Source organism: Lissotriton vulgaris, chromosome 7 (genome assembly GCF_964263255.1).
Source record: "Lissotriton vulgaris chromosome 7, aLisVul1.2, whole genome shotgun sequence".
NCBI classification, from domain to species: Eukaryota; Metazoa; Chordata; class Amphibia; order Caudata; family Salamandridae; genus Lissotriton; species Lissotriton vulgaris.
The window spans coordinates 239,169,444-239,195,816 of record NC_141695.1 but is presented as its reverse complement, the minus strand read 5'-3'; the positions used below and the strand labels follow the sequence as shown (position 1 = coordinate 239,195,816).

The following is a 26,373-nucleotide window of genomic DNA, read 5'->3' as shown; positions in this document are numbered from 1 at the left end:
TGGTCGTCGGCGGGGAACCATTCAATGTCTCGACTTGTGCTCGGCAGTTCGAGGTCAGCTAGTTCTGGACTTTCTTCTTCGGAAGCCTCTTCAGCTGCACTGCCTTCAGCTTCAGTCGCGTTTTCTCCAGTTACCCGCTTCGTGTGGCTGGCGTGGATCCACTTCGGTACACCAGCACACTTTACAGCAGTTGTAGTGACGAGGATTACTTGTCGCGGCTTTCCCCACCTTGGTTTCAGGCAACTGCTCCGGGTGTGTTTCTTTAACGCCACCCAATCTCCTGGTTGCAGTTTATGTGCTGGAGTCTTTGGCCACTCGTCGGCTGTCTCTCCAATCTGCTGAGAGAGAGAACGCACTTGGTCACCCAGCTGCTTGCAGTATTCTAGTACCATATCATCAGAAATGCTTAGCAGTTTGTGTCCGGGTACCCATGCCTGCCGCATCACTCTACCCATTAACACTTCATGGGGGCTCAGGCCAGTTTTTCGGTTCGGGATACTTCTCAAACTCATCAGCACAAGGGGTAAAGCCTCTATCCAGTTCATTTTTGTGGAATCACACATTTTTCCCAACCTGGATTTCAGGGTGCCATTTATTTGCTCCACTACCCCAGAAGCCTCTGGACGGTAGGCACAATGCAGTCTTTGCTTCATTTTGAATGCTTTACAGAGCTCTTCTAGGACATCGTTGGCAAAATGCCCACCTTGGTCCGTTTCGATTGTCTCGGGAATGCCGTATCTAGGTATCAACTCCCTGAGCAACAATTTGGCAGTAGTTATGGCATCATTTTTCTTTGCGGGATAGGCCTCCACCCACCGGGAGAATAGACAGACTATGACCAGGATGTATCTATACCCTTTGCAATTAGGCATTGTTACAAAGTCTGCCTGCATTCTGACAAAGGGACCTACTGCCTTTCCAATGGTACTCTGTTCTACTACAGTCCTCTTTCCTGCATTAAATTGCTGACACACTAGGCACCTCTGGCAAAGCCTTTCCGCCTGGTTCCTGAATTTTGAGTTACAGAACACCTTGTCAAACACCCGACACATTGCGTCCCTTCCCATATGTGTTGGTTCATGTATCATTCTGATCATGGGGTCTATCAAGCTATCAGGCAGTACAGGCACCCCAGTCGAGTTTACCACCACACCATCATCTCTCAATTTGCATCCATCTGCTGCCCACCTGCCTTTTTTTAGCCTGTCTGTTGCCTGTTGCAAATCCTTTAATTCTTCCCACGTTGACACATTCTCAAACAACATAAGTTGGCAGCTGGTTCCACCCCACAACGCAATTTGGAGGGACATTCGGTATCGGGCGCAGAACTGGGCAATTTGGTCAGCGTACCTATTACCGGCGGTCACATCATCGTTTCCAGATTTGTGAGCCGCACACTTGACCACAGCCAATTCTTTGGGCAATTGGATAGCTTCCAGTAAGTTATGCACCACCTTTCCATTTCTGATAGGGGTGCCTGAGGAAGTCATGAATTCTCTTTGCAACCACAATTGGCCGAAGTCATGAACAACCCCGTAACAGTACTGGCTGTCGGTGTAAACAGTTATTCTTTTGTTCTTACCCCTCTTACATGCTCTTGTTAACGCGATGAGCTCTGCCACCTGTGCAGATTTCACCTCGCTTAAGTAAGATGCCTCTATGGTTTCCGTCAATGTGACCACAGCGTAGGCAGCACACAGACCTCCACTCTCATGTCTCAAACATGAGCCGTCCACGAACATTGTCTTATCCCCATCAAGTAATGCTATTTCACGGATGTCCGGACGGGGCTTAGTACTGAACTCAGTCAAATCAATGCAATTATGTTCCCCTTCCTCTTCTAGTTCTACATCCGGAGGGACAGGTAACAGTGTCGCTGGGTTTAGGACATTGCACCGGGAAATGGTTACATTTTCAGCACCAATCAAGATTCTCTCATACTTAGTCAGCCGACTAGGTGTGAGGTACTGGGTCTTAGTTCTAGTCAGCAGGATTACGACAGAATGAGGAACATATACAGTGACGTGATGTCCCATGACAATGTTCTCACTCTGTTCCAGACTGACGCAGGTGGCAGCCACTGCCTTCAGGCACCCAGGTAATCCAGCAGCCACCGGATCTAGGGTGGCCGAAAAATAGGCCACTGGGCGTCTAACTAATCCGTGCTCCTGGGTCAGGACTGAAAGAGCACAATTTTCTCTCGTGTCACAGAATAGCTCAAAAGACTTAGAGTAATCAGGCATACCTAATGCAGGAGCGGTACATAGACAGTTTCTCAATGTTACCCAAGCGTTCATGCTTTCACTGTCCCAACTGACGGGGTCTTCTACTCCTTTCTTGGTCATTTTTATCAGGGGTCTTGCTAGTGCAGCAAATCCTACAATCCATTGTCTACAGTAACCCACAACTCCTAGGAACATTCTCACCTCTTTCTGAGTTCTGGGCAGTTCCATTGCTCTAATTATTTTGATTCTTTCTGTAGTAACTTTTCTGATTCCTTTTTCTATCTGGTGCCCCAGATACTTCACTGAGTTCTTACAAAATTGCAATTTGTCAGGCGACACTTTATGTCCTCCTTTTCCTAGGTGATTCAGCAAGGCAATGGTGTCGGTGACACAGTCTGTCTGGGTTTTAGATGCCACCAATAGGTCATCTATGTACTGCACCAAAACAGATTCTCTCGGCAGCACTAGAGTCTCAAGGCATTTCTTGAGTATCTGGTTGAAGATCGATGGACTTTCGGTGTACCCTTGAGGGACACGATTCCAGACATAGATATGGCTGTCAAATTCAAAACTAAAAAGGAACTTGCTTTCTGGATGCAATGGGATGGAAAAGAATGCATGGCACAGATCGATGACAGTGAACCATTCTGCATTCCAGGGAATCTGATATAGTATCACTGCAGGGTTGGGCACAACAGGACAGCAAGGCACAACAATTTGGTTTACCTTGCGCAAATCTTGCACCACCCGGTACTTTCCACTAGGCTTTTTACTCCCAATGATAGGCGAATTACAGGGGCTGCTCATCACTTCCTCTATTATTTCTGCTTCGAGCAGCCTGGTAATTTCAGTCGCTACTCCTGCTTTCACTTCTGCACTCATTTTGTACTGTCTGGTTTTGGGGTATACAGCATTCGTTTTTATTGTTATTTTAACTGGGTCCACATTTGCCATCAGGCCTACATCCTTTCCTGTGAAATCCCACACTTCTGGTACCACTCTTAACTGGAGCTCTTCAGGTAAATCCTCAACTGTTAAAGGTTTGATATCAGCATCTTGTCTGACCAACATCAGTTTGTACAGGCCATCTTCATCGGGGGTCTGAATTTCGACGCCTCTTGGTGTGCAATAGATGGTACAATGCATCTTGCACAACAAATCACGTCCTAGCAGGTTCACAGGACTGGAATCACAGACCACAAATCTGTGCATTTCCTTGAAATTTCCTATAGAAATTTCCATTGGTTCAGTTACTGGGGTACTTATTATTTGATTGGAGACGCCCACTACTTGGATTGCTTCTCCCGAGAGGGGTAGGTTAGGAACATCCACTGTTCTTACAGTAGATCTGGTAGCACCCGTGTCCAACAGAAAGGTGACGTCTTTTCCTTCAACCTTTCCTTCAATGTATGGTCCAGTCTGGTCTACCGGTAAGGAGGCGCCAAGCACGCACTCCTCGTCCTCCCCTCTCAGGCCCCGTCAATCTTGATTTTCACAGAGGAAGGTATCATTTAACAAATACTGTGGAGTGACTGCATTTCTTTCATTCTCGATTTCCCATACTTCCGCCCTCTCATTCTGCTGTCCCTGATTCTTAAAATTTTGTCTAGGAGCGCGAGGTACTGGGGGTAATTTTACCTGTTGCTGGTTCTTCCTTGTCCCCTCTTTCTGCACCTGTGGATTCAAACCATTTACAGGGGCATTCCCGGCCTGCAGGTGTGGACACTCGTCTCTCCAATGCCCTATCTGGCCGCACCCGTGGCAAGGGAATTTCTTCATAGCCTCTTCCCGACTCATTTTAGCCCGGGGCTTTCCTCCTCCCCCAGCAGTGGCATTCTGTGTGTTCTTATTAGAATTCAAGTTACTTAACTGCTGTTCTTGTTGCTCAGCCAATTTCACCTGTGCCCACATGACCTTCTCCTTGAGAGCCTTCTTTTTATTTTCAATTTCATCTTCGCAATATTTTGCGTATTTCAAGACATCATCTATAGGTTTTCCCTGCCAACTGATTTTATTATCTCGAATCCATTGTGATATTTCAGGCCTTAGTCCTAGGACAAATCGGTAACTGAAATGGGTCATGTCTTTCATGTCCACATTATCGATACCGCTGTATGTTTTAAACACTTGCAGTAACCTTTCATAATAGGAATGTACAGTTTCATCACGTTCTTGGGTTGTTCTATCTATTCGGGTCCAATCTGTCTCCTTTGCTGGCACCTTTTTCTTAAGGTATTGTATGACCTGGTCATATTTCCTCATTACCTCAGGTGAGGGAGCTCCTGTTTTCTCGTCTCTCGCAAATTCCTCATTAGGCCAATCAATCTCAATTTTGCAATCGGTCCATAAATCTACAGGGACTACAATGTCGAAAAACCCATCCAGGTCTTTCAGGAGACATTTCTGAACTTTTATGAAGCGTTCTACCTGCCTGTACCAATCAACAGGCTTCTCCCGTAATTTCGGGAAATCATTTGTAAATGACACAATATCCTGTCTGGACCAAGGGACATGGACATATTTTCCTCCCGGGACCTCTCTCATGGGACACAATTTTTCCGCGGGAGTTACTTCTTTCAGCATATATTCTGATGCTTGTGATTTCGCTCTACTGTCTTCCTTTTTCTTTGCCCACCGGGTTCTCCATTTTCCCACTTCTCCCCACTTCTGCAAGAGCTTCAACAATTCCTTTATTTGGATCTGTTTTCCCCCCACATTCAAGTTTTCTAAATCTTTGTCTGAAAAGTCTACTCTATAAGGTTTCTGAAGGATTTTGGAACGACTAACATCAATTCCCATTTCTGTGGCTGTATCCATTATCCTTTCATGGAGCAACCTAGCACTCCGGGTAAGATTTTTGCTGATAAACAGTAACTCTTCTTCACTGTACGAGCTTAGGCGTTCAACTCCTACATTTCCAGCCATCATTTCTTCTATTTCTATCCTTAATTTATATATCTCTAATGCTTTGGGTTGGGGAGTGGTCTCCTTCTCCAGCTCCTTTGTCCATCGGTCTAATTCTTCTGGGGATACTACGGTGGCACTCCTAACCCCCGAGGCACCTTCGATCAACACCTCTTTTGGTCTAGTCTGACTTCTGGCCCCCGACGTACTAGTCCTAGGCTCTCTAATGGGCAAATCCATCAGAACCACAGATTCACACTCACTCTCTTGATCTTCATCTATGAATACTTCCTTCCTCGGAGAAGGGACACTAGGAGTAGGCAATATTGGGGTGATAACAGGAGGACGGGGACTAGCCAGGTAATTTCTATACAGTGGAATAGCTGGACCAATAATTACTGGAATAGTCAGGGAGTCAGGATGGGGATGTATCTGGGCAATGGTTCGAACTAAATCCTCTCGCTGTCTAGCCAGGGCTTCCTTTTCCTTTTCTCGTAAAGCCTTTTCTGCAGAATTGTCGTGCAATACCTGAGGTACCAAGGGAGGATAAATACTTGGAGCAGTCGGAGTGACCAATCGGGGTGGTCCTTCTCCGAACGGCTGATAATTTGGGACCGTAGATTTAGGTCTGCAAAACCCATCCCCGTCACTGACTTTACTGTCTGTACCCGTTCCATCTGTATCACTATCCCTCCTACATCTGGGATATTTTGAAAAGGGGTTTGGAGAATGCACAGGTTCTGACTCTGCAACATAGGGAGGTGGGTTTTTCGTTAACAAATCTTCTAGGTGCTCATCCTCTGAGTCCCCCACGGGCATTAAATGATGGGTCTTTTCTTTACATTTTCCTTTCCTTTCCTCTAATACCCCCATCATTGGAAACAATCCTTCTGTCATCATGTTTTGCCTCCACTGTTTCATTTTCTGCTCTTTGGTTTGTGCTTGAACCCTCGGATACCATTTACTTAATCCCTTATCCATCCGGGGTCTATCTCTTTCTAGAGCCTCAATCTCCCATTCCTCCAGGGCTTCGTACTGGGTCAATCTAGGTCTGGGGTGTAATTCATTCATGCGGGTCCTCAAGTTAAACAGGATCCGACCATTAAACGTGCCTTCAACAGGGAATGCTAGAACTCCGTCATCAGCAGTATACTTTGCCCAATTTTCCAACCATACACAGGTATAATACCCTTTGTCAAACATCATGAAGGAGGCAGGGGTATTTGGTGGGGGAATGAGCACACCTTCCCTCGTTCGAACGGGCTTGTCGGTTTTGAAAAAATTCTTTATTTTGTCAGAAAATGACAGTTTCCTTTTTATTCCATACATCATGTGTGGTCTACCTCGCAATATCTGATCCTTATGAAATCCTAGGTACTTTGGATTTGGTATAAAATCTGGATACCACATACAACTTTCTAGACTCGCTTCTAACTCGGCCTGATTAATTTTGTTTACCTTTGTGCTTCCAATGCTAGCGCGACTTTTATTTCGCACTACCCAATCAGATCAGAGAATACAAAAATCTTTAACCAATGGGTGCGCGGCCTTTTCGCAAGACAGAGTCTCACGCTTTGGCACTCACCCCTCCTTCACAAATTCAGCTTCACTACACACCCGCTGTTTCGACCAATACCAGCGCGGCACAGAGTGACGTCAGGGCAGTCTTCCGACCGACTCCCTCCTTCACAAGGTAACCGAAACTTTCAACTTTTCCTAAAGTGCGAATGTAAAACTTAGTTACTAACACACAACGTCTGCCACTATGTTTGAGTGTTCTAAATAGATAGAAAAACTTTCTCTCACTGCAAGTAAACCACTTCTGTCTACTTTTCATTCACTCCGGATAGACTTCTTTGCCTAACCTCACACACGAGTAATATAGAACCCGTTATTCTTCCGACTCATCCACTTCTGTCAGGGATATGTACTGAGCCGGGATTTCACCAGTGAACTATTTTACTTACCAGTCAAGCCTCGGAGACCCTACTACTCCTTCCGTATGCGACCCTTACTAGGTGATATCGCAATGAAAGTTTTATAACGGACTCGTAGCTATCATTTACTCAGATGCAACAAAGGTCCTAATTAGTGCTTCCAGTTATTCCTAACCCTGCACTAATAACTCAAACCAGTGACTTCAACAGCTAACCGGATTCTGCTCACCGTTAGCTAAATACTTCCCCGGGGATTCGGACTACACTGAACACTTACAAACAATTCTGGGTTAACTCAACATGTAATATCTATAGCAGCAATGCAACAATCATGTACATTTATATATAAATCCTAAAACATTTCAAAATCTTTAAATCAATGTAATAATAAAATTCAGCAGCATAGAAATTTCAGCAGCACATTTTAATTTCACGGTTTATTTATCAATTTCCCTGTCTACCCAATCTAACTAGTCCAAACCATCCTCTGGTTACCAGAAAATTACTGATAGAGCGCGCAGTTCACCCGGGTCACCGAGGTTTACCAATTTCTTACACGCACTGGGCCCTGGCGTGCATTCGATTTCAATAATGATTTACGTGAACCGGGTGAAATCCTTCACGCTTATATGAGCAATTAAGGTTTGGGTTTACCTCTGCTTACCATGTACCCGACTTACCACAGGCACAAACTTATGACAGATCTGGAGCTATTAGGGAAATAGTAGACAGGAACCTAAAAAAAATTGTTCTCTATATGTCAGTACATACTTATCCACAATTTCTGTAAAATGACCACAGACACCTGATGAAGTTTAAAACTTTATATATAAGTTCAAAGAGAAGATGCCAAGGCAATAAGCGATATGCAGAATAATCTATCAAACATCAAAATCAAAACCAATAAGTAACTTTGTACTAAGATTAGAACCATTAGAGAATATGGGAAGACTAAAGGTAGGAATTTAGAACAGAACTAGTCACTGCAATTTTATACTAGGACATAAGGTATGGATGGGGCCTAAAACATGTACTTATCCTCAGTGCTTTCGACTATTCTTGCTAAGTTCACTGCAATCAACTAAAGGAAAGGGAAAAATTGGAACATACTATTACTTATGATAAAATCAATGATATCCTATAGGAGGGAGGGAGAAAGGGAACAAACTAAGAAACAAACGCATCTACTTGATATTTCAAAGGTAATAGAGCAATATCACAGGCAAGAGTGCTTTAATAGGAAAGTAGAGGGAGAGAGAGAGACGCAAACCCAAAGTTTAATATTTACCTAATTCAGATTGAAGACCAACCCTGGCCACGGGTCAGTTGGGAAGACGGGGACAGGGACCCTCAGAAAATGAATGCCAGAATGCGAGCAGGTACAGCCCACGGACAGATCAGGACAGGATACCCCTCAGGTTTGGGTCAAAGGACTGGGCCTCCCAGGGTACGACCAACACCCACAGCTTCGGACAGCAACGCCTAGTTACCCCCTCCTGCAAGTAATCCGCCAGTAACCCCGATTGGGTTTTCGAATTTCCCAGCAAAGTGCTTCGCCAGCACTTAGGATTTTTTCCACCCCTTAAGAGTTTGTGGAAAGTATGGACAGAGTGCTCCGCAGCACTTTCAGATTGAGCACCTATTGAGTTCGTAGGGTCAGTGACAGGTCTGCTATTCGGACAAGTCGGACAATTTTCCTAAGCTAAACTAGGGTAGTTATACCATTTTGGGGTCTCTCAGACCACCCACTAATGTTGCAAGTGACAGTTTCCCACATTATGATTGGTCAGGAGAGGTGGTGCGGTCATTACCACCTCCTAGAATTCAACTTTTTCATCTTAAATATTAAAATTTCCTACCCGCCCCTTGGGTTCACGTTCCCATGCATAGAATACAGTAGTACAGCAAAGTTCACAATAGGTAGCAACAGAGTTGCATCGTCCAAGGTAAGATTCTGTCTTCCCAGGGAAGTTCTCAGGCGCATTGTGCTTCAGGAGCCAGCTGGCTTGTTTCAGCTTCTGCGCAGTAGAGTTTTCCTTGGTCACATGTTCAAGCCCAGCAGAGCCTCAAGTATGGCTCCGCTCCCGATTTTCCCAGCCCCAAAGACGTGGTACATGAAAAGTAAGCGAGAACAAATTAAAATCACATATAAAATGATCACACTGTATACCATGATGAAATTCTAAACATCCCTTATTTTATAATAACTATAGTATTACTGTTTAGTGCGAAAAGACAGATAGGCTAAAGCAGCAGTGGCAAGCAGAAAGCGTGGTGAGAGACAAGCGGCCATGTTTGCAACAGTGCGCATGAGCACAGATTCCCTCCAGAATGCGAGTGCGTCACATCACATGGGTATGACCGACGCATGCGCAGACTGAATTTCAGCGAAGCAGCCGATTCTTTAGTGCAAGCTTCGTTAATATGGAAAAGACATATGAGCAAGCATCCTGGGGACACCCGCGTGTTTGGGAAAACGTATAATAAATGACGAACAACTGGTTTAATAGGATTATACATTAGGCGAGGTTCTTGCACTAGAACAAGGCGCTTTACGTGCGAATCCTTGCTCCATCAATATTAACCTAAATATATGCCTTTGTTCATCCCATATTTCAGTATGGTCTTGTATTTTGTTCCCCCCACCGTGGTTGAAGTAGAAAGAGCTTTTCATAATGATGGATGAAATAACAACTAAACCAAAGCACATCATTCGACACCAAGGAGTGTGAGATGCTGCCATCACTCATTCTATCTTTGTTCGCACACAATTGCCCTTTTTAAGTTGCATGTCCCATTATAAATAGCTTTCTTATTTTTCCACCAAAAATGGACTCTCTATCATCAGTTTGTTCTGTTCTGAGATCTGAGAAGGGCAGGGAGCAGTGTTTGAATGTCATTGCACTTGACAGCCTTTTGTTTGCTTTAGCATTAGACTGACTGACTGACTGACTGAAATATTTATAAAGCGCTCGAATGCCACGGCGTCTTGGCGCTATGGTACAGAAAAAGCGGTGAGAGCAGGTTTAGGGCAGGGAGAAAAGCCTAGTTTTCAATGCCTTTCTAAAGCACATTTTGGATTTTTGTGAGCGCAGCGCGGGGGGCAACGAGTTCCGTGATCTGGAGGCTTGGTAAGAAAAGATTTTCCACCCCATCGGGATCTCCTTATTCTTGGTTTATATACTAAGTCCTGGTTGGCTGATCTCAAAGTGCGTGATGGTGTATATCGGGGAAGGAGTTTGGTGAGGTCGTCAGGTCCCTTGCCATACAAGGACTTGTGGACCAGGCAAAGGGCTTTAAACTGTATTCTGCGCCTAATTGGAAGCCAGTGAAGTTCAAGTATGACTTTAGAGGTTGGGTGACTCTCAAGTATGAGCCAGTTCCAAACCACATCTTGAATCAATTGCAGTTTTTTTCAACTTCATTTCAGTTGCTGTCCTGTATGTCTGCAACTTCATGCAACGGGGTTAACCTGTATTTACAACACAATTGGTTATAATATTACGCTCCCCTTCCCCAGTCCCTGAACCGATGAGAAGGGTCCAAAGTGGGAGCATAAATGTTGACTAGGGAACTGAAGTTCTCTTGGATGCTTACAATGCAAGACAAAGAATCCACCACACTAAGTAGGTGTGTTTCATCATTCTGTAGTAGTACATGGATATATGTTAATTCTGTTGGAGGTTTGACTCTTCCAGGTGTGTTGTGCTTCTTGTGTATGTTTACTGAGGGTGTACAACGGTCCTTTAACTCCTCTTATTCCCTCTATAGTGTGCTAGCAACCTCTGCTGTACCTGTCCTCTGTGTGTGTGAGATAAGTGTGTGAGGTTGGTCCTGCTACTGCCACTTGCCCTTTACCCATTCTTAGGGTTAGGGAAAGCTGCGCTGCTGTGGTCCATGTTGTACCTTTTTGGTGTTGTGACGCACTGTATAACACTTTCCACCAAACAAAAGACAACACAATTTGCATAGGCAATGCTTGTTTTAATACACTTATGTCCTCTAACCCCTGGAATTCCAGCTTCTGGCCTCCCGCTCTGGGCCCCAAGCCCACTCCAGTTCTTTCCGCAAAAAGCCTAGGCGTAAAAATCAGCAGTGATCTTTCAATGACCCCACAGATTAGTTCTGTGGTATCAGCCTGCTTTCTTATGTTACGGAAAATAAAAAAAATAAAAAGATTTTTGTCCATAGAAGCCCTCACTCTGGTCGTCCTTGCACTCATTGTCTCTCGGCTGGATTATGCCAACGCACTGTATGCTGGCATTCCAGCTTACCAGATACACAGGCTGCAATTGATACAGAATCAGGCGGCCAGACTGATCTTCCAACTCCTGGCCCGCCACCATACAAAACCTTTGTTAAAAAAATTGCATTGGCTTCCCGTGGAACAGCGAAGCACTTTCAAGATCTGCTGTATTACACATAGAGCCCTATCAGACAAAGGCCCTAGGTTCCTCTCAAATCGGATCAAAAAATACACTCCCTCTCGTACCCTTCGTTCCGCTGGACAACACCTACTTATCACTCCCAGATTTAAGCGCCTAAAATATGGCGGCACCCGCTTCTCCACGCTTTCCCCTCAAATATGGAATTCCCTCCCTTTCTCAATCCGTTCTTTTTTTTTTTTTTTTATTTCTGTAATTTTTTATTGTATATAAAAAAATATATATATTTACATGGAGCATACATGAGTGGACTGCTTCGCATCCTCATTTCAGAAAGCTGCTTAAAACGTGGCTATTCCAGCAAGCCTACTCCTCCTGAGCCTCCATCCCACAGAGCCCCATCCCAGAAGCGCCAAGAAACCAATCCGGTGTACGTTGCGCTATATAAATATTTTAACATTAACATTTAACATTAACATTAACATTAATACATGATGTGAAATAAAGAGTAAATACTCACGTAATTTGTGAACAGAGTTTACTTTTGGTTTTTGAGTGAAACAAGCAGTTGTTAAAAAGGACTAGAAGATTTAGAAACATTTGAAAACATTCCTGACAAGCGTCTCACGTATAACACCTTCACCCAGGTCTAGCACTTTAGCCAACAGTACTTTGCATTCTGGGACCTTGAACCCATAAAGATGCTGTCTGAAAAGTGAGGAATGACTGATATGTCATATTGTATTTAACAGACTTGTGAAATACAAAATAAAAATTGTTTCCTGACTTTCTGCCTTTTTTCTTGAAAGTACAATCACACAGTGAGTGAGAGGGGAGAGATACCACGCTGGTATAACATTAATGCTCCGTGAGGGAAAATATGGCAAGCTAAAAAGACATTGATGCATATTTGCAAAAAAATAACGGAGTTCAGCGCTGCGCCAAATTCACGGATGCATCATATTAGGCACATCCCTGTGTTTCCAAAGCGTTCGCGCAAAAAATTAAAATGCACCCTGCCACCAGGGGTGTATTCTCCATTAGGGCTCTGGGTCTGCGCCCCCTGAAATTCCTTCACATTCCTGTACACTTATAAAATAGATTGATTTATTTAGAGATACGATCGTATCCCTAAACAAATTGGTGTATTAAAGTCTGGGCTGTCTGTTCCAGGCCGCCTGCCCCACCTCGCTCTGAAGCAGGAGACGGAAGCCAGGCAGTAAATCAACTTTCTGAACTGGGAAGCACAATGCAGGGCTTACTGTTCTAATGCCCTTCATAATGAATCAATGCCATTGTAGTCTATATCAGTCTGATACAGTATCAGTATAGACCAGTGATGCTGTCAGAGTCATTCTTTGGGGCGTGGGAGTCTCCCTACCTGCGTCGGAGCAGCCATCAGTCATTCCCAGGCAGCCATGGCCCGTGGAGGGAGTTTTGGTGGGGCGGATAGGCGGGGCGGGGGGAGAGGCAGAGCAAATTTCTTAGCGCACCCTGCATCGCATTTTGCGATGCAGGGCGCACTACGAAATTTCTTTTATTAATTAAATTGTTTACTCACCTTCAATTATCCATACTACAGTTTTTAGCACCCCCATCCTGCCCCTCACCCGCCCCGCCTCTCCGCTCCACCGAAACTCCCTCCACGGGCCGTGGCTGTTCCCAGGCATAGATTCCACCCTTTCCCATTCGTCACACGCTGGAGTGGATGCAAGCACTGTGAAGCACATGTTTTGCTGACTTGTACTCTGTAATGGTAAGTATTAGAAGGCTAATCTTCCGTTATGAATATTGTTCTGAGACCCCCCCTCACCACCCTAACCTCCCCTACTGTAACACCCCAGGTCCCGGCTGCACTTCGCGGGTCCCGTTAGAAGTGGAGCTGTAGCATTTGTTCCACTGCAAAATGGATCCAAAAGACAAGCAGGCCAGTCTGAGTTTAGCAATCCTTACAGGTCTGCAGCTTGACACAGAGCTGCAAATCTCATTTTCTGTCCCCTGACTGAAAGCGTCTAGTTTACAATCACTAGTTGAATTCAAACGAGTGGTGCAAACCCAGCAGAAAATGCCTGTCTGATTGCAAATAATGTTTTACTCATGTGGTAGAAGGGACCTGCATTTAAAGGGGACTCCCAGTGAATGATATCTCCATACATTTCGAAACCCCAGCCAATGTCATCAAACAGAGCAACACTTTGTAGTGATTATTGTTGGTGATTGCTACCTATGCTAGGCTGGTAAAACAGCACGGTGCTTCTTTTCTCTACACTGCATGGCCCCTTCTCAGGTACGAGCATATAGCTTACAAAGGTCCCAATGTATTGACAATATTTTTAGTGTTTCTCCCTCGTAAATCCTGCTTTGCCCAGAGCTCCAGGCTTTGCAGGAATGAAAAACCAAAAGGCAGGGTTCAAAAGTAGCATCGCCAGTAGTGCATTTGATAGCAACTCACAATCTCAACATTACGATGTTGTGCTAGCTGCAAGGAAAAGGGACAGCAAATGGATTTCCTTTTTTTCTTCAAACATTGAGGGGAATTTAACAATTGTCAGCAGTTGCTCATGTGTTCAGAAAGGACTGGTCATTTACTGACTGTCCTAATCAGTTAGTTAGCAACAATGAGGGTTCTTGTTCCCTTGTGAAGTTGACAGGCCCGGCCCGTGCAGGGCGTTATACAGGGGCGGTGACGTCAGGCGGGGGAGGGGCAGGGTGGGGGGTTTTAAAATGCGGAATATGGACCATTACAGGTAAGTAACGGAAAAAAAACGAATTTCGTTGCCCGCTCTGCATCGCCAAATGTGATGTAGCGTAGGCAACGAAATTCGGTTTTTTTTCCCGATACTTACCTGTAATGGGTCATATTCCGCATTTTAAAAACCCCCACTCTGCCCCTCCCCCGCTTGACGTCACCGTCCCGGTATAACGCCATGCACGGGCCGGGCCTGGAAGTTGATCCAAATATTCAAGTCAAGCGCAAAGCGAGAGATATCTGCTTACAGTAGACAGTTATCTGCTGTATGACATTAAAACTGACCCTATCTTCATGCCCTTAACTACATTAATGGCAAAAACATAGATTGATTTCCGAACAATGTGTTAAAAAAAACTTTAAGGCAATGCATGTCAGCGATTTAATTCCTCTCTTATCTTCAAGTTTTACTTAATCTTGCCTTCCTCAAGAGTTAGCTATGTAACCATGTGTTTCTTTTGGTATTTTCTTCTGTGCATACTTTGAGCCTGCCAGGTGTTTATGAGGGGCTTTGAGAGCCCTGACACTGACACTGAAGCCAAAGTATAGTGCCTGTCAGTGGGTTGGCCTCACTGCAGAGCACACAGAGCAATGGTCATGTATTCCAGTTGTAATTGCAATTCTGTGGAAATGTGTGTGAAGAGGGTGCACAGATGGCAACATATTTACAGGACAAAAGTAAATACATTCCTTAAATGTGAGTGAGTGCTGTGTATGATGTAAGTGGTGAAGTGAGGGAGATGCAGGGAAGTGCATTCGGGGAAGGGTGAAATGAGAGTTCTGAAGAGGAAAGAGAGGTGGTTGAAGATGTGATAATGGACGAGATGTGCAGAGAATAGGGACATAAATATCTAACATAAAGCGCACATAACTAAAGGCCAAAACTCCTTCCATAGGCCTCAAGTCTTTTGAAATTTCAGAATTGAAACATTTTGAAGGGTAATTATTTAAAACAAACACTTGTGGTTACTCACTTATGTGAAACAGCTAACAACCATTGACAAAGCCAATTGCCGTTTTAGCCGTAGGTCGGTTGTGTTATGTAGCTGGAGGAAATGACATCTTAGAGAGAAATGAAAAGGTCAGTCGGGTAGAAGCACACTATGGGAATCCAAGTCATGTATTTTACGTGTTCCCTTTTAGAGAGTCCCTACATTTTTCATCCCACTAAAGATATATTTATATATGACTGATTGCAATCATCAGCTGTGGCTCCTTCCAGAAGCCTCGTTAGAGCGTTTTCTTCCAAAGTTGATGCTCTATGCAGTGCAAGATAATGGGCAAGCACACACTTTAACAGGCTGAAGTTGTTGTCTTGTATAATTTGCACATTACAGTAACTGTTGAACATATTATGCAGTAAGATATAGGGCAGTTTTTTATATATTAATATTTCAAAACTATACGTTCCCATGCTTTATAAGCCCTGCTTTATTACTATAATAATTTGCTTTAAAATGCACCATTTGCCTATCTTTTTTTCACTTTTTTTCTCGGGAGGAGAATCCTGCCAGCGTTGCTCACTATATAAAAGTCATACCAAACTTTTATGCCTCACTACTTTCAAATTTCATCAGCCGCCACTGCCTGCCACCATGTTGCAATTGTGCCTGCGCAGCAGAGGACATTGTTTACGTGCAGGAGGGTCAAATGCATAAAAACAATGAATAATGGTGATTTGCTCTTCTTATGTGTGCTGCGGAATGCATGGAAAGAGCAAAATGCTAGGAGAAATTAATAAATTCTCCTTGCATCACCATTCTAAAACCTGGTAATCCATGTTGCTAGAACTACGCAGTTTTTTGGCACTGTCTCAGCCTTGAAAATCACCCATTGCACGCCCTTTTTGCCAAAGAGGATTATGGCGAAAGGGGCATATTTACAAGGTGGTGGCACCCTCTTACCTAGTCTGCCCTTGGTCTGCCTTGAAATGGTGCAGCACATGCTGTAGGTTCTGCCCTGTATTTAATGAGTGAAGTCGCAAGAAGGGGGATACGATGTAGTGAGTAAAACACAGTAAGAAAGATCACGATTGTTTATCCTTATTTGCTGGTGGCTATATCATACGTGGATATCTCTACAGATCCGGATGGGGAAGCGCAGGCTATATGAAGACACAAACATGAAGTATTAAGTCTATATTGTATACATTGTCTACCTGCAGTATTATGTCAAGTATTTTACAAGTGACGATTAACTGAGTTAAAAAAAAGGGATATTGGGTGTGCAGCCCTGCCAAGTACCACACATCAGGCGTTAAACTAACACATTTCAGTGCGGTGGTCTGCATCACCGCACTGAAAATGCATTGTCATGCATTTATAGCACCTCCTCAGCAGGCCGAACCCAGCACTAATTACACCACACTGACAGACAGAGCAAAGCTCTTAGCAGACAGCAGTGTGTCCACGCCTGCTTGTGGCAGACTTGGGGGCTGGCTTAGCTGGCTACAATGTAAAACATTCACCCGACACGTAATCCCGGCCCTGCAGCACATCTTATTCACTAAGGAAGTCTTCATGAGTGTAAGTTATAATTGCCCACACACTACTGCCGAGACAGTCTGCCAGGACACACCGTCTGTGAGTCCCACACCTACAGGCCATGGGAGGGCAAGGGGGTGGCATTTGTAAGCCAGCGCAGCCGGGACCCCGCCTCTGCTGCAGCTCCCATCATGTTGTGCCGCGCAACCGGAAGGGGCCCCCTGCGGGGTAATGAACACTTGCGACCAACCCGCAGTGGATTTGCGGCTGTGGCTGCAGTGGTGGCCTGGTGCCTTAGCACTGCAGCCTGGCCCCCTGGTATGTAAAATTCAACTTAATAGTTCTACACCAGTCAGAATGTATTTGCATGTAAAATATAAACATATGCGAGGTATTAACCCCTTCACTGCGGCGGCTATTCCACCGCAGTGCTAAGGGGGCGGGCGGCCACGCGGCGGCCGCATGCTGGTGACGGAACCGCTCCGTCACCAGCGTCGGTTGACCTGTGCTTGTGACGGAGCGGTTCTGTCATGGCCCGCCCCGCTCAATAGAATGTCAGCGCAGGCGCGAAATTCGCGCCGCACAGGCGCACCGAGCAGGCCATGAGGGAACCGCTCCGTCATCAGCAGAGCTCACCCGTAGCTGATGACGGAGCGGTTCCGTCATCAGCACTTAAAGGGTTAAAGACTCTGCCCCAGGGTATGAGTGTTTCTGTATTGTGTGCTTACCACACACTCGTGAGGTGAGAGCGTGTGAGTGTTCGTATACCCAGTGCTCACCTCTGGGAAGATGCTGCCACCACACAGCCTGCATACCTAGCATCAGTACTCTTCAGACTGAGACATCAAAGTAAAAAGGTAAGAAAGTGACGGTGCCGCTTGAGGAAGGGAGGCAAGTGTAAGTGGTTGGAGATGAGTGGCAACTGCAACCCCCTCGCACCTTTGTCCTCGGAAAGAGCTGAGCAGTTGCAATACAGAGGTGCCGGAGTTGCCATTTAGAATGGTTGTACGAGTATAAAACTTTCAAAGTAAGTGAAACATATAGAAGGAAAACAGCTGAATGAGAGTAATGTAGTAGGAAAGTGAGCATGCAGTTGAGACAGAAAGGGTACAAGTGCATTTGCATTGTGGCCTGGTGGGCGATGCTCCATGGAATAAAATGTGCTGGTGGGCCCGTTGTACCCGAAGCCTCCCATTTCCTTACCCTCACAGGTCCGTCACGCCTGCGGTGCCGGCCCTCGGTGCAGCACCTGTATATTGGATTAATAGTGAGGGGCACTCTTCTTTTGTGAAGTGCATGCCAGGCACTTCTACTTCTGGTGCTTCATTTTTGTTGTGGTTGCAGCCTATGGCCCCAGTTGTGAGTGCACCAGAAGTAGAAAGAAGGCAGTAGTGTTCTCTTAGAAGTAAAGGACCTTAAACCACACTAGACATGACAGGCACATACTCACATCCTGTCTGCTCTGACTGTACTCAATGTGTGTAAACAGTCATGCTAGGAAGTCATAGGTCTCTAGGGACATCCCTCCTTATTATTCAAATCGCATTCAGACCAGTACCTCATGCAACCAGAGACGTTCATGTCACAGAGCACAACAGGATGGGTGGGGGAATGAATGCCCCTACCTCATTTTTTCAGGGGAATGTAACAAGACACTGTGACAAAAAGAAAGGGGGACGGAGAGACTAGTCAAAATAGGAAAATGAACATTGTATAGTATGGCAGGGGAGTGTGATGAAGGTTGCAGAAGTATCAGAGAGAGAAAGGGGGAAGCAGAAAGGGTGAGACTTGGGAGAGAAGATAGAGCAGGGGAAAGGAGGTGCTGAGCTGGAATGAGGATGAGACATGCGAAAAACAGGCAAGTGAAATATATGGGACAAACAAGGAGAAACAGCACATGGTAAGCAAAACGTTGAAAACTGAAAAGAGTCAAACTGTGGAAGAGGAAAAGAGTCAGGAAAGAGCCAGGGAGCAGAGCAACAAAGATGAGAATAGCACTGATTTACCTAGGCCGGAATCAGGTTATAATTGGACACATTATCATGTATACTTTTACATAATATAATGAACATAGTCACCTTTAGCAAAATATGTCGGGCAAGCATTCTCCAATAATACTACATTTATTGGATTGCAAAATAAAAGGCACATATCCAAGTATGCATTATATGACATGATACAACTGTGGGTATAATCCTTAAATTAATGAATAACTTTCTTTGCGGTTTATGTTTTGTTTTGGAGGAGCGCAGCATTTCATCAATCGGCATGCACTATAAGTAAAGTTGCAACTCCTCTGCATTGATTGCAGTCTCTGTCTCGCAGTTTCTCGTTGCTCAAATGGGTGTCATTTTTAGGTTTTGCCTAGTGGTGCAGCGCATGCGCTGCTCGCTTTGCGAAGCATGCAGTATACACTAAAGGTGAGGGAAACCCCGCCCACTCCCCTGCCCACTTCTTCATTGGCTTGTGGCTTTGTCCTTTATAAATGTTGCCTAAATGCTGCCTAAAAGGTTGGTTTAAGCGCTGCTAGTCCTGCCTTATGACGGCCATGTCTCCTTACACGGCTATTGGCCCCTTTACTGCGTGCTTTCTGAGCACTATTTTGTCCCCATGCCACCCCTCTCGCTGTCCGAGCCTACTGTCCCGCTCCCTCCCCCACATCTCTGCTTGTGACTGTGTTATCACCTTGGGCATGCCATTTAAACTTTCCCCCAGATCACCGCCGCGGCCCCAAGCTAAAGTGATACTCCAGTAGCCCTTAGGATCACTGCCGCCAGCTCAGGAGCCTCGGGAACCCTGTGTGATGCACCGCTGACGTCAGGGAATTTGCCGCGCTGGGATTGGTGCCCGAATGCAGGTTGCTCGGCAACAAGGGGCTCATCTTGGAGAGGATCTGCGGTGAGTTCCAGGAAGAGCAAGGCGTCACCAAGCAACCTGACCTCCTCCCCTGTTCAACTGCTGCCTGCCAGAAGGGATGGAGGAGAGCACAACGCCCGCACCAGAGTCTAGGAAGTGGCAGTGTGTGATCGCCTGGGGTGGGGGCAAGAGTGTGGGTGAGTCGGCTCTCAGACATTGGCAGTGAGAGCTGGCTCAAAGGAGCTTGCTTTGCTTTGGGGCATTATCTTAGCTCAGGCTGCGGGGGTGATCTCGGGGCATTGCCAATGCTTGTTTTTATGTTGTTCGCACTTCTTTTTCTCCCATGTCCCTCCAATTCCCCATGTGCCCTTTGCACCGTTAACTTGCCTGTTGCCCTTATTTTATATAATATACCTTCCCCTTTGCTGTTTCTTGATGTGCACTCGTATGGTCCCTACCCCCCTCCCGAGCTCGCCTGCAGCCCTCGCTTCGCCTCCCTCCATTCCCGGACTCCCCCGCAGCCCCCCCAGCCTGCGCACAGCTGGCCCCTCTCAGCCTGGGAACAGCTGCATATATCACTTTTTAAGTTAACATTATAACACGGTGGCCCTCACAGTGGGTTTAAGTTTCAAGTGTGCTGTGTGTTTACTCCAGGTGACATGAAGCAGGCTGTTCCCCTCGATCGGACGAGGCAGCTGAACGTGGGCGTTGAACGGCCCTAGTTCACTTCACCACCTTGCCAGCCTGCAGCAAAGCGAGCCCACGTGCATTGTGCCTTTTTTAATTGGCTTAATCTTTCCGTGACTGGAAGGATTCAGAATCGCAGTTCAATAGTCAATTGAATGTCGAAGAGCTCCTATCTTAGAGAGCTCAGTAATGAAAAGTCATACTTTGAATATATAGGTATCTGAACGTCATTTGCCGCCTCCACTCTCAGAGTGTACAGATGTCCCTTTACATAGGGTTTGTAAACCCCTTCTTTTCAAATTTATATCGCGTCAGTAGAACATCTAAATATAGAGGTCTATCTTGGTCTTGCCATTCGCACAATCTTGTATTTGTTCTGTCCATCAAACCGTGCTTCCAAACAGCCTGCCAACTCTGTGCATACAGTGTTATCTACGTTTCTCTCCAATTCTCACTTAAATGTCCAGATGTAAAATAGGACAACTTAATCTAAACCTCCATCTCTTTTGATTCCCACCTTTTTAACGTATGGTGTTATCTCCACCCCCCTCAAAACTGCCACCCCACTATTAGATCTTAAAATGCCACCAAGTAGGTTTCAGAACACGTGAAGGAAAGATGTACCATGCATTGCCTGAACAGTTTGGTTCGGGAGTAAACAGTATCAGAATAGATACTGTCCCATTACCCTTTGCTCAGCAAAAGTCCTCTTCCCCTTAAACTCCAGGCTGTCTCTGTCCCCCGACCCGGTCTTCCTGTCGACCCTTCAAATCCTGCTTGACAGGCACTTTGTCCAATTAGTCAATATTATGCCTCTGAGAACAACCTATCTATCTCGAACAGGTCCTTCTTTAGCAGCTTTATCTGGACCAGCCCGTCACATGCAGCAAGGCATGCTATTCCAGGTGTATTGTCAATAGGTTGATGCCCCCTCCTCCTATTCCCTAGCTTGTAAATCATGGGCAGCAGCTGGGACCTCAGCATGTCCTTACCAAGCCGGCTCCACCTCTCTTAAGAACAGGCTCAACTGCCTCCCATTACGCCACATGATGTCCTGGCCATTTAAGGATCGAACACCGCAAATTCGAGAACTGTTGGCTTCGCCAATGCTTGTTGGTTGTGGGCTTTCCTTTCATATCCTACTTTTAGTCTCACGTCTGACACTTTAGTGGAACTAGTACATCGGACAGAGTTAAGACTGCAAGTCCCAGAATGCAGCAGGTTTACTAGTGAAAGTCCCGGGCGGGGAACATGCAGCCCCTGGAAACAAACACTTGCGTGTAATCCTTTATTTCCTCCTCATAGCTAGACGTGGGTAAAAGTAAACCTATTTTTATGGAATGGAAAGTGTACTTTACATCCTGTTGGGGCCATGTGAGGGTACAAAGGGGTGCGTTGTAGTCCGTCTTCCAATGTGGTGTCTTTCATGGTGTCCATTTCTTCCAGATGGTAGGCGCTTAGATGGAGGGGACACGCCACACCCCGTGGAGTGAAGATTCGGATGACCGGTTTCACTGAGGGCTAGGATTGGGGCAGGCTGAGGGATGGGGGTCTCAGTCCAGTGAGGGTCAGGACTGGGCTAGGCTTGGGGCTGGCTTAGGGATGGGGTCTCAATCCAGTTAGGGTAAGGATGAAGTTTCATTTGCTCTCGGCCCTATCTGGAGGTGAAGCTTCAAACCCTCTCTACGCCTGGTTTAGGCGTTCCCTCCAACGAGGAGCCCTGCTCTGAGAACTCTCTGTCTGTGAACAGTTTCAAATACCCTGCCTAGGGCTGATCAGACAGAGCACTGCAAATAATTCATGTTTTGTTGAAAAATATACGTAACCTCCTTGTTAGGTCGAGCACTCAAGACCTCTTATCTATACTTTAGTATATACTTATATGTGTATATACTTTGTGGGCTCTGGGGATCAGCTCTAGGACTTGTCTGCTTCTGATTAGGGACTTTTATTTATCTTCAACCGCCTCTATTTAACTTTCTTGATAGAAAACGACCAGTAGAGGTCAGTAAAATACCAGAATCACTTTAGCATTCTCTAGATTCCAGTCTATAGAAATTGTCTTCCACGAGCAACCGTAGACAGTAATATTTTTTTCAAATCTTGTATATTCAGTGATATGACCACCCATGTCCCTGATTTTATATTAAATAAAGAGCTTCGGACTATTCCATTTCCAGCTGAAAGGCAACATTTCTCCATGTGTTCCCATACCTGGCGTGTCACACAGTTTGTTGCTTACTTTCCCTCCATGTTAAAGAACAGTAGATGTTTCAGAACCCAGGCAAATGTGCTGCATAGCTAAATACATATAAGGTTCCAACTGCAAGACCGATTGCATTGCAAATGCTTGTTAATATTTGTATGTTTCCCCCATCTTCATTGCTTGATTTTGCTCGTGACAAAGTATCACTCATAATTGTTGAAATGTCACTCATAGTTACTCTGAAATTATGAAAACATCACACATGGCAATCTGAAACCTTGGCAGCTGGGTGTGCCTGATTTGGGGGGCTAACCCGCCATTGCGGACCTGGCGCGTAACACCCAGTTTTCCTATTAAACGCTCTGTCACCTGATTTATCTTGGTTTTTTTTGGTTTTTTTTTACAGCTGCCCTACAAGGACAAGGGTCAACCATGGGATGCAGCCTGATTTGGCTCCTTGTGCTTTATTGGATGATTGTGCTACTCGGCTAACACAGGCGCTCACCAGCTGCAAGCGCTCACCAGCTGGTGGCGCTGCAGCATCATGAATCGGCCTAGATCATTACAACTTGGAAACATCATTGAAAAACAGTCCAGGGAAACTCTTCGTGGCACGGGCTACAGGCTAAATGACTAATTCATCAGAATATGCGGCCTGTTTACAGAAAGAAAATGTGTTTTCGAGGTGCTGGAACGACCTCTTTGAGCAAAATACACGCAAAAGAGAAGGTCAAGGAAGGAAGAATCCCTTTGTCATCTGCCCAATGAGTTACTGCAACTTTGTGCTTCATTGATTACGGCACCTGCATCTTTTATACTCGAGGCCTTTGTATAGTGCATGCAGAAAACACAGAAACACGGGGAAACTGGCACAATGACACGCACACATCCCCACAGAAGGCCCCAGATGCAGACAGTCATTCACAGCACACACAGACGCACATACATATTGGGTGAGCACTGAGAGATGAGATGAGAATAAGGTGAGCACTAGGGGGGATATTTACGAGCTCTATTGCGTTGCTTTTGCACCACACAATGTGGTGCACAAGTGACACTAATTAAAAATGAAATCTATGAAGCTACACAAGTCCACCTTGCGTGGCCCTGAGCGGCTTCATAAATCCAGAGTAAAGCAACACAGCGCAAATCGCTACATTGCATTTCTCTGCTGCAGGGAGGCCTTTCCATGGGTGTTGTGTGGGTGTTCACATGCAATATCCATGGTTTTGGCACATTACCAGATTTACCAGAAGTGGAAGACCTGGGAATGCCCAAAAAACCTACACCTCCCCAGGTGAGGCGCAACAAGGAGAAATATGTTATTTCTGTATTCTGCAGCACACATAGAAAGAGGAAAAAGCCTCAGGGGATTCTTTTTGTGAAGGGAGGTGCCCCTTCCTGCATGAAAACAAGGCTGGTGCAAGGGCGCCTGCATTGCCACTAGGCAGCCAAAAGAGCGCCAGCGCATGAGAAAGGACAGGAATGCTCCATACTAACTTAAATACAGAACATTCCTGCCATTTCCCTGTCACGCAGTACAGTGCAGCAAAGTGACTTGCTGTGTTGCTCTGCGTGACTTGGCCATAAATATGGCCCTAGGTGTTGTACATCGGGGGACTACTGCATCATGGTGGTATTTGGGGGCGCAAGAATGTGTGCATTATAAGGGTGCAGATAATGCACAGTAGGTGACACATAGTTATGTAATGCAGAAGGCACAGATTTATGTGCAGTAGGTGGGCATAAGGTGGTGGTCGGTTGGTTTTAGATGCTCGCACCCCAAGTATGAGAAAATGTTCATTACTGATCTTCCTTTACATTCTGGGTCTAGTTGTATCTTAGTGTTATTAGCGCAAGACTGCAGGCACCAAAAGTCAACAAAAAAAGAGTGACTGTACTTGCTACTAAGGAAAATTGCTGAAGACAAAGAAAGGTAATTTAACACTGTCTTAATATTGCATTTGAGTAAGTTACAGGAAGCTATTTTGGTGAATAAGCCATATTTAAAATGACCTCTTTGTGCCAAGATGGAGCTCCAAAGACGTGTCACAATTGTTTACAGAAGTGTTATTTTTTTCTGTACTACTCACATTTTGTTCAGATTTTCCACCACCATGCATCCTTTGGCTGCAAACTCCTTTTTCGGAATATTAAGTACTGATGATATGTTTAATTCCCTATAATACAGTACAGGTGTGTATATTAAAGAAATTAATAATACAGTATGTTCTTCGAATTTTATAAGTACAATTTCACCTCAAACTTTATCCCAGTTTTCCACGTTCTTGGTATCGACTAGACATTGTTGAATGCTCAAAACATGTACATTTGCTGCACTGCACTGTATGAAAACGAGAGAGAAGAACAGCATACTAATAAGATAGGGCACTGGTTCCCTCTCACCCTGCTCTTGTGGACTTTAGGCTACCATATGCCAATGCACACACCCTTGCACAAAGTGCAAGGGTGTGTGTCTTCTATCAAGCATAGATTTTTTTATTGGAAGGGAACCCTTCCAGTACGAAACCTATGCTTTAATATTTTTTCCACTTTGTATGTGTGTTGTATAGTGCAACATACAAGCAAAAGTTGGAAAAAATGTAGAAAATTTTAAACTTGTTCTACAGTTCCTCCTGCCTCAAGGAGGTGTATGTTTTTGGTGCAAATCCCGGTCTACCAATGTTAGCAGATATGGATTTGTATTGAAACCAGTGGGCGAACGCCCATGTACCACTCATGGAATGCCTTGACCTAAAGCAGTGCTCCTTTGCATTGCTTTGGAGAACTTTCCAAAGCATATCCTGATTTGCATTGGAAAGTAAATGCCAGCACAACACTTTGCGCCGGGTTTGCATTATAAAAATAGTGCACACCTGGTGCAAACTAATAGTAAATCTGGGCCTTGGTCTTTATGATGTTGTTACTTGTTAACTCATCTTCATATTTCTGCTTTAAAATGAATTGCATGTGCTTTATTTTGACATTTTGCAACAGCATAGGTGTTAACAAAAGCAAATTGGTATTTGCTACCTTTTACGTTGATTTACCCCCACAATTTTTATCAGCCCGGTTACATTTCACTGAAGACGACTCAAATGCTATACAATAAATTGCTGTCACTGAGCATGAAAAATATGACTCCTCCACTTTGAAACTGAACACTGATTCCAATTTGGCATGCAGTGACACATCGTAGGTTAACCAGCTGCATGTACATATCTGGCTACTAAATATTTTTTTCTTAAGACTGGACTTGCTTTTAACAATGGTGGCTATGAAAATAATATGGGCTCTATTTATCCAGGGGGTTGCATTGCTTTTTCACCACGCCACAAGGTGCATGCATGTCACAACCCCAAAATGCAATTTATCAAGCCAGGCAAGGCTGTGTTGCATGGCCCTGAGTGGCTTGAAAAATCAAGAGTAAAGCATCGCAAATCGCTCCATTAAGTTACTCTGTCGCAGGGAGGCATTCCATGGGTATTGCGTGGGTGTTCCCACGCAACTCCCAAAGTTTTTGACGCATTCCAAGATTTACCATTAATGGTGGACCTGGGAATGTGCCAAAATGCTGCACCTTCCTAGCGAGGCGTAATGAGGTGAAATATCTTCCTATATGTGCATTCTGCAGCACACAGAGATAGAGGTAAATGCCTCAATAGATTGTTTTCGTGCAGGAAGGTGCTTCATCCTGCTCAAAAACAACCCTGCGTGCAATAAAGGTACACAAAAAAATTGTTTTTCACTACTTTAAGACCTGCTTCTCCCATATTATAACATTGGAGTTACCTTATTACATTAAATATGTGAGCATTTCCAAATGGAAGCAGGTAACCAGATCATGTTTGGTGTCTTTGGAATTGTAATACAAAATCCTTTCTCATGGTGAAGTCAGAATCTAGATTACACAGTTTTGATAATACCACTTTTAGAAAGTT

At 45.0% G+C, this 26,373-nt stretch overlaps 1 protein-coding gene across 1 annotated transcript in view; it reads left to right on the top strand.

The window, feature by feature from the left end:
* The window catches only part of LOC147701284 (alpha-tectorin-like), a 550,081-nt gene extending 525,425 nt beyond the window's left edge, over positions 1-24,656 (top strand). The window contains exon 22 of the mRNA XM_086930016.1: positions 22,839-24,656. Within this exon, the coding sequence (XP_086786142.1) occupies positions 22,839-22,924 (86 nt within the window). The 3' untranslated portion in view covers positions 22,925-24,656. The remainder of the gene's footprint in view (positions 1-22,838) is intronic.
* Positions 24,657-26,373: the final 1,717 nt, after the last annotated feature.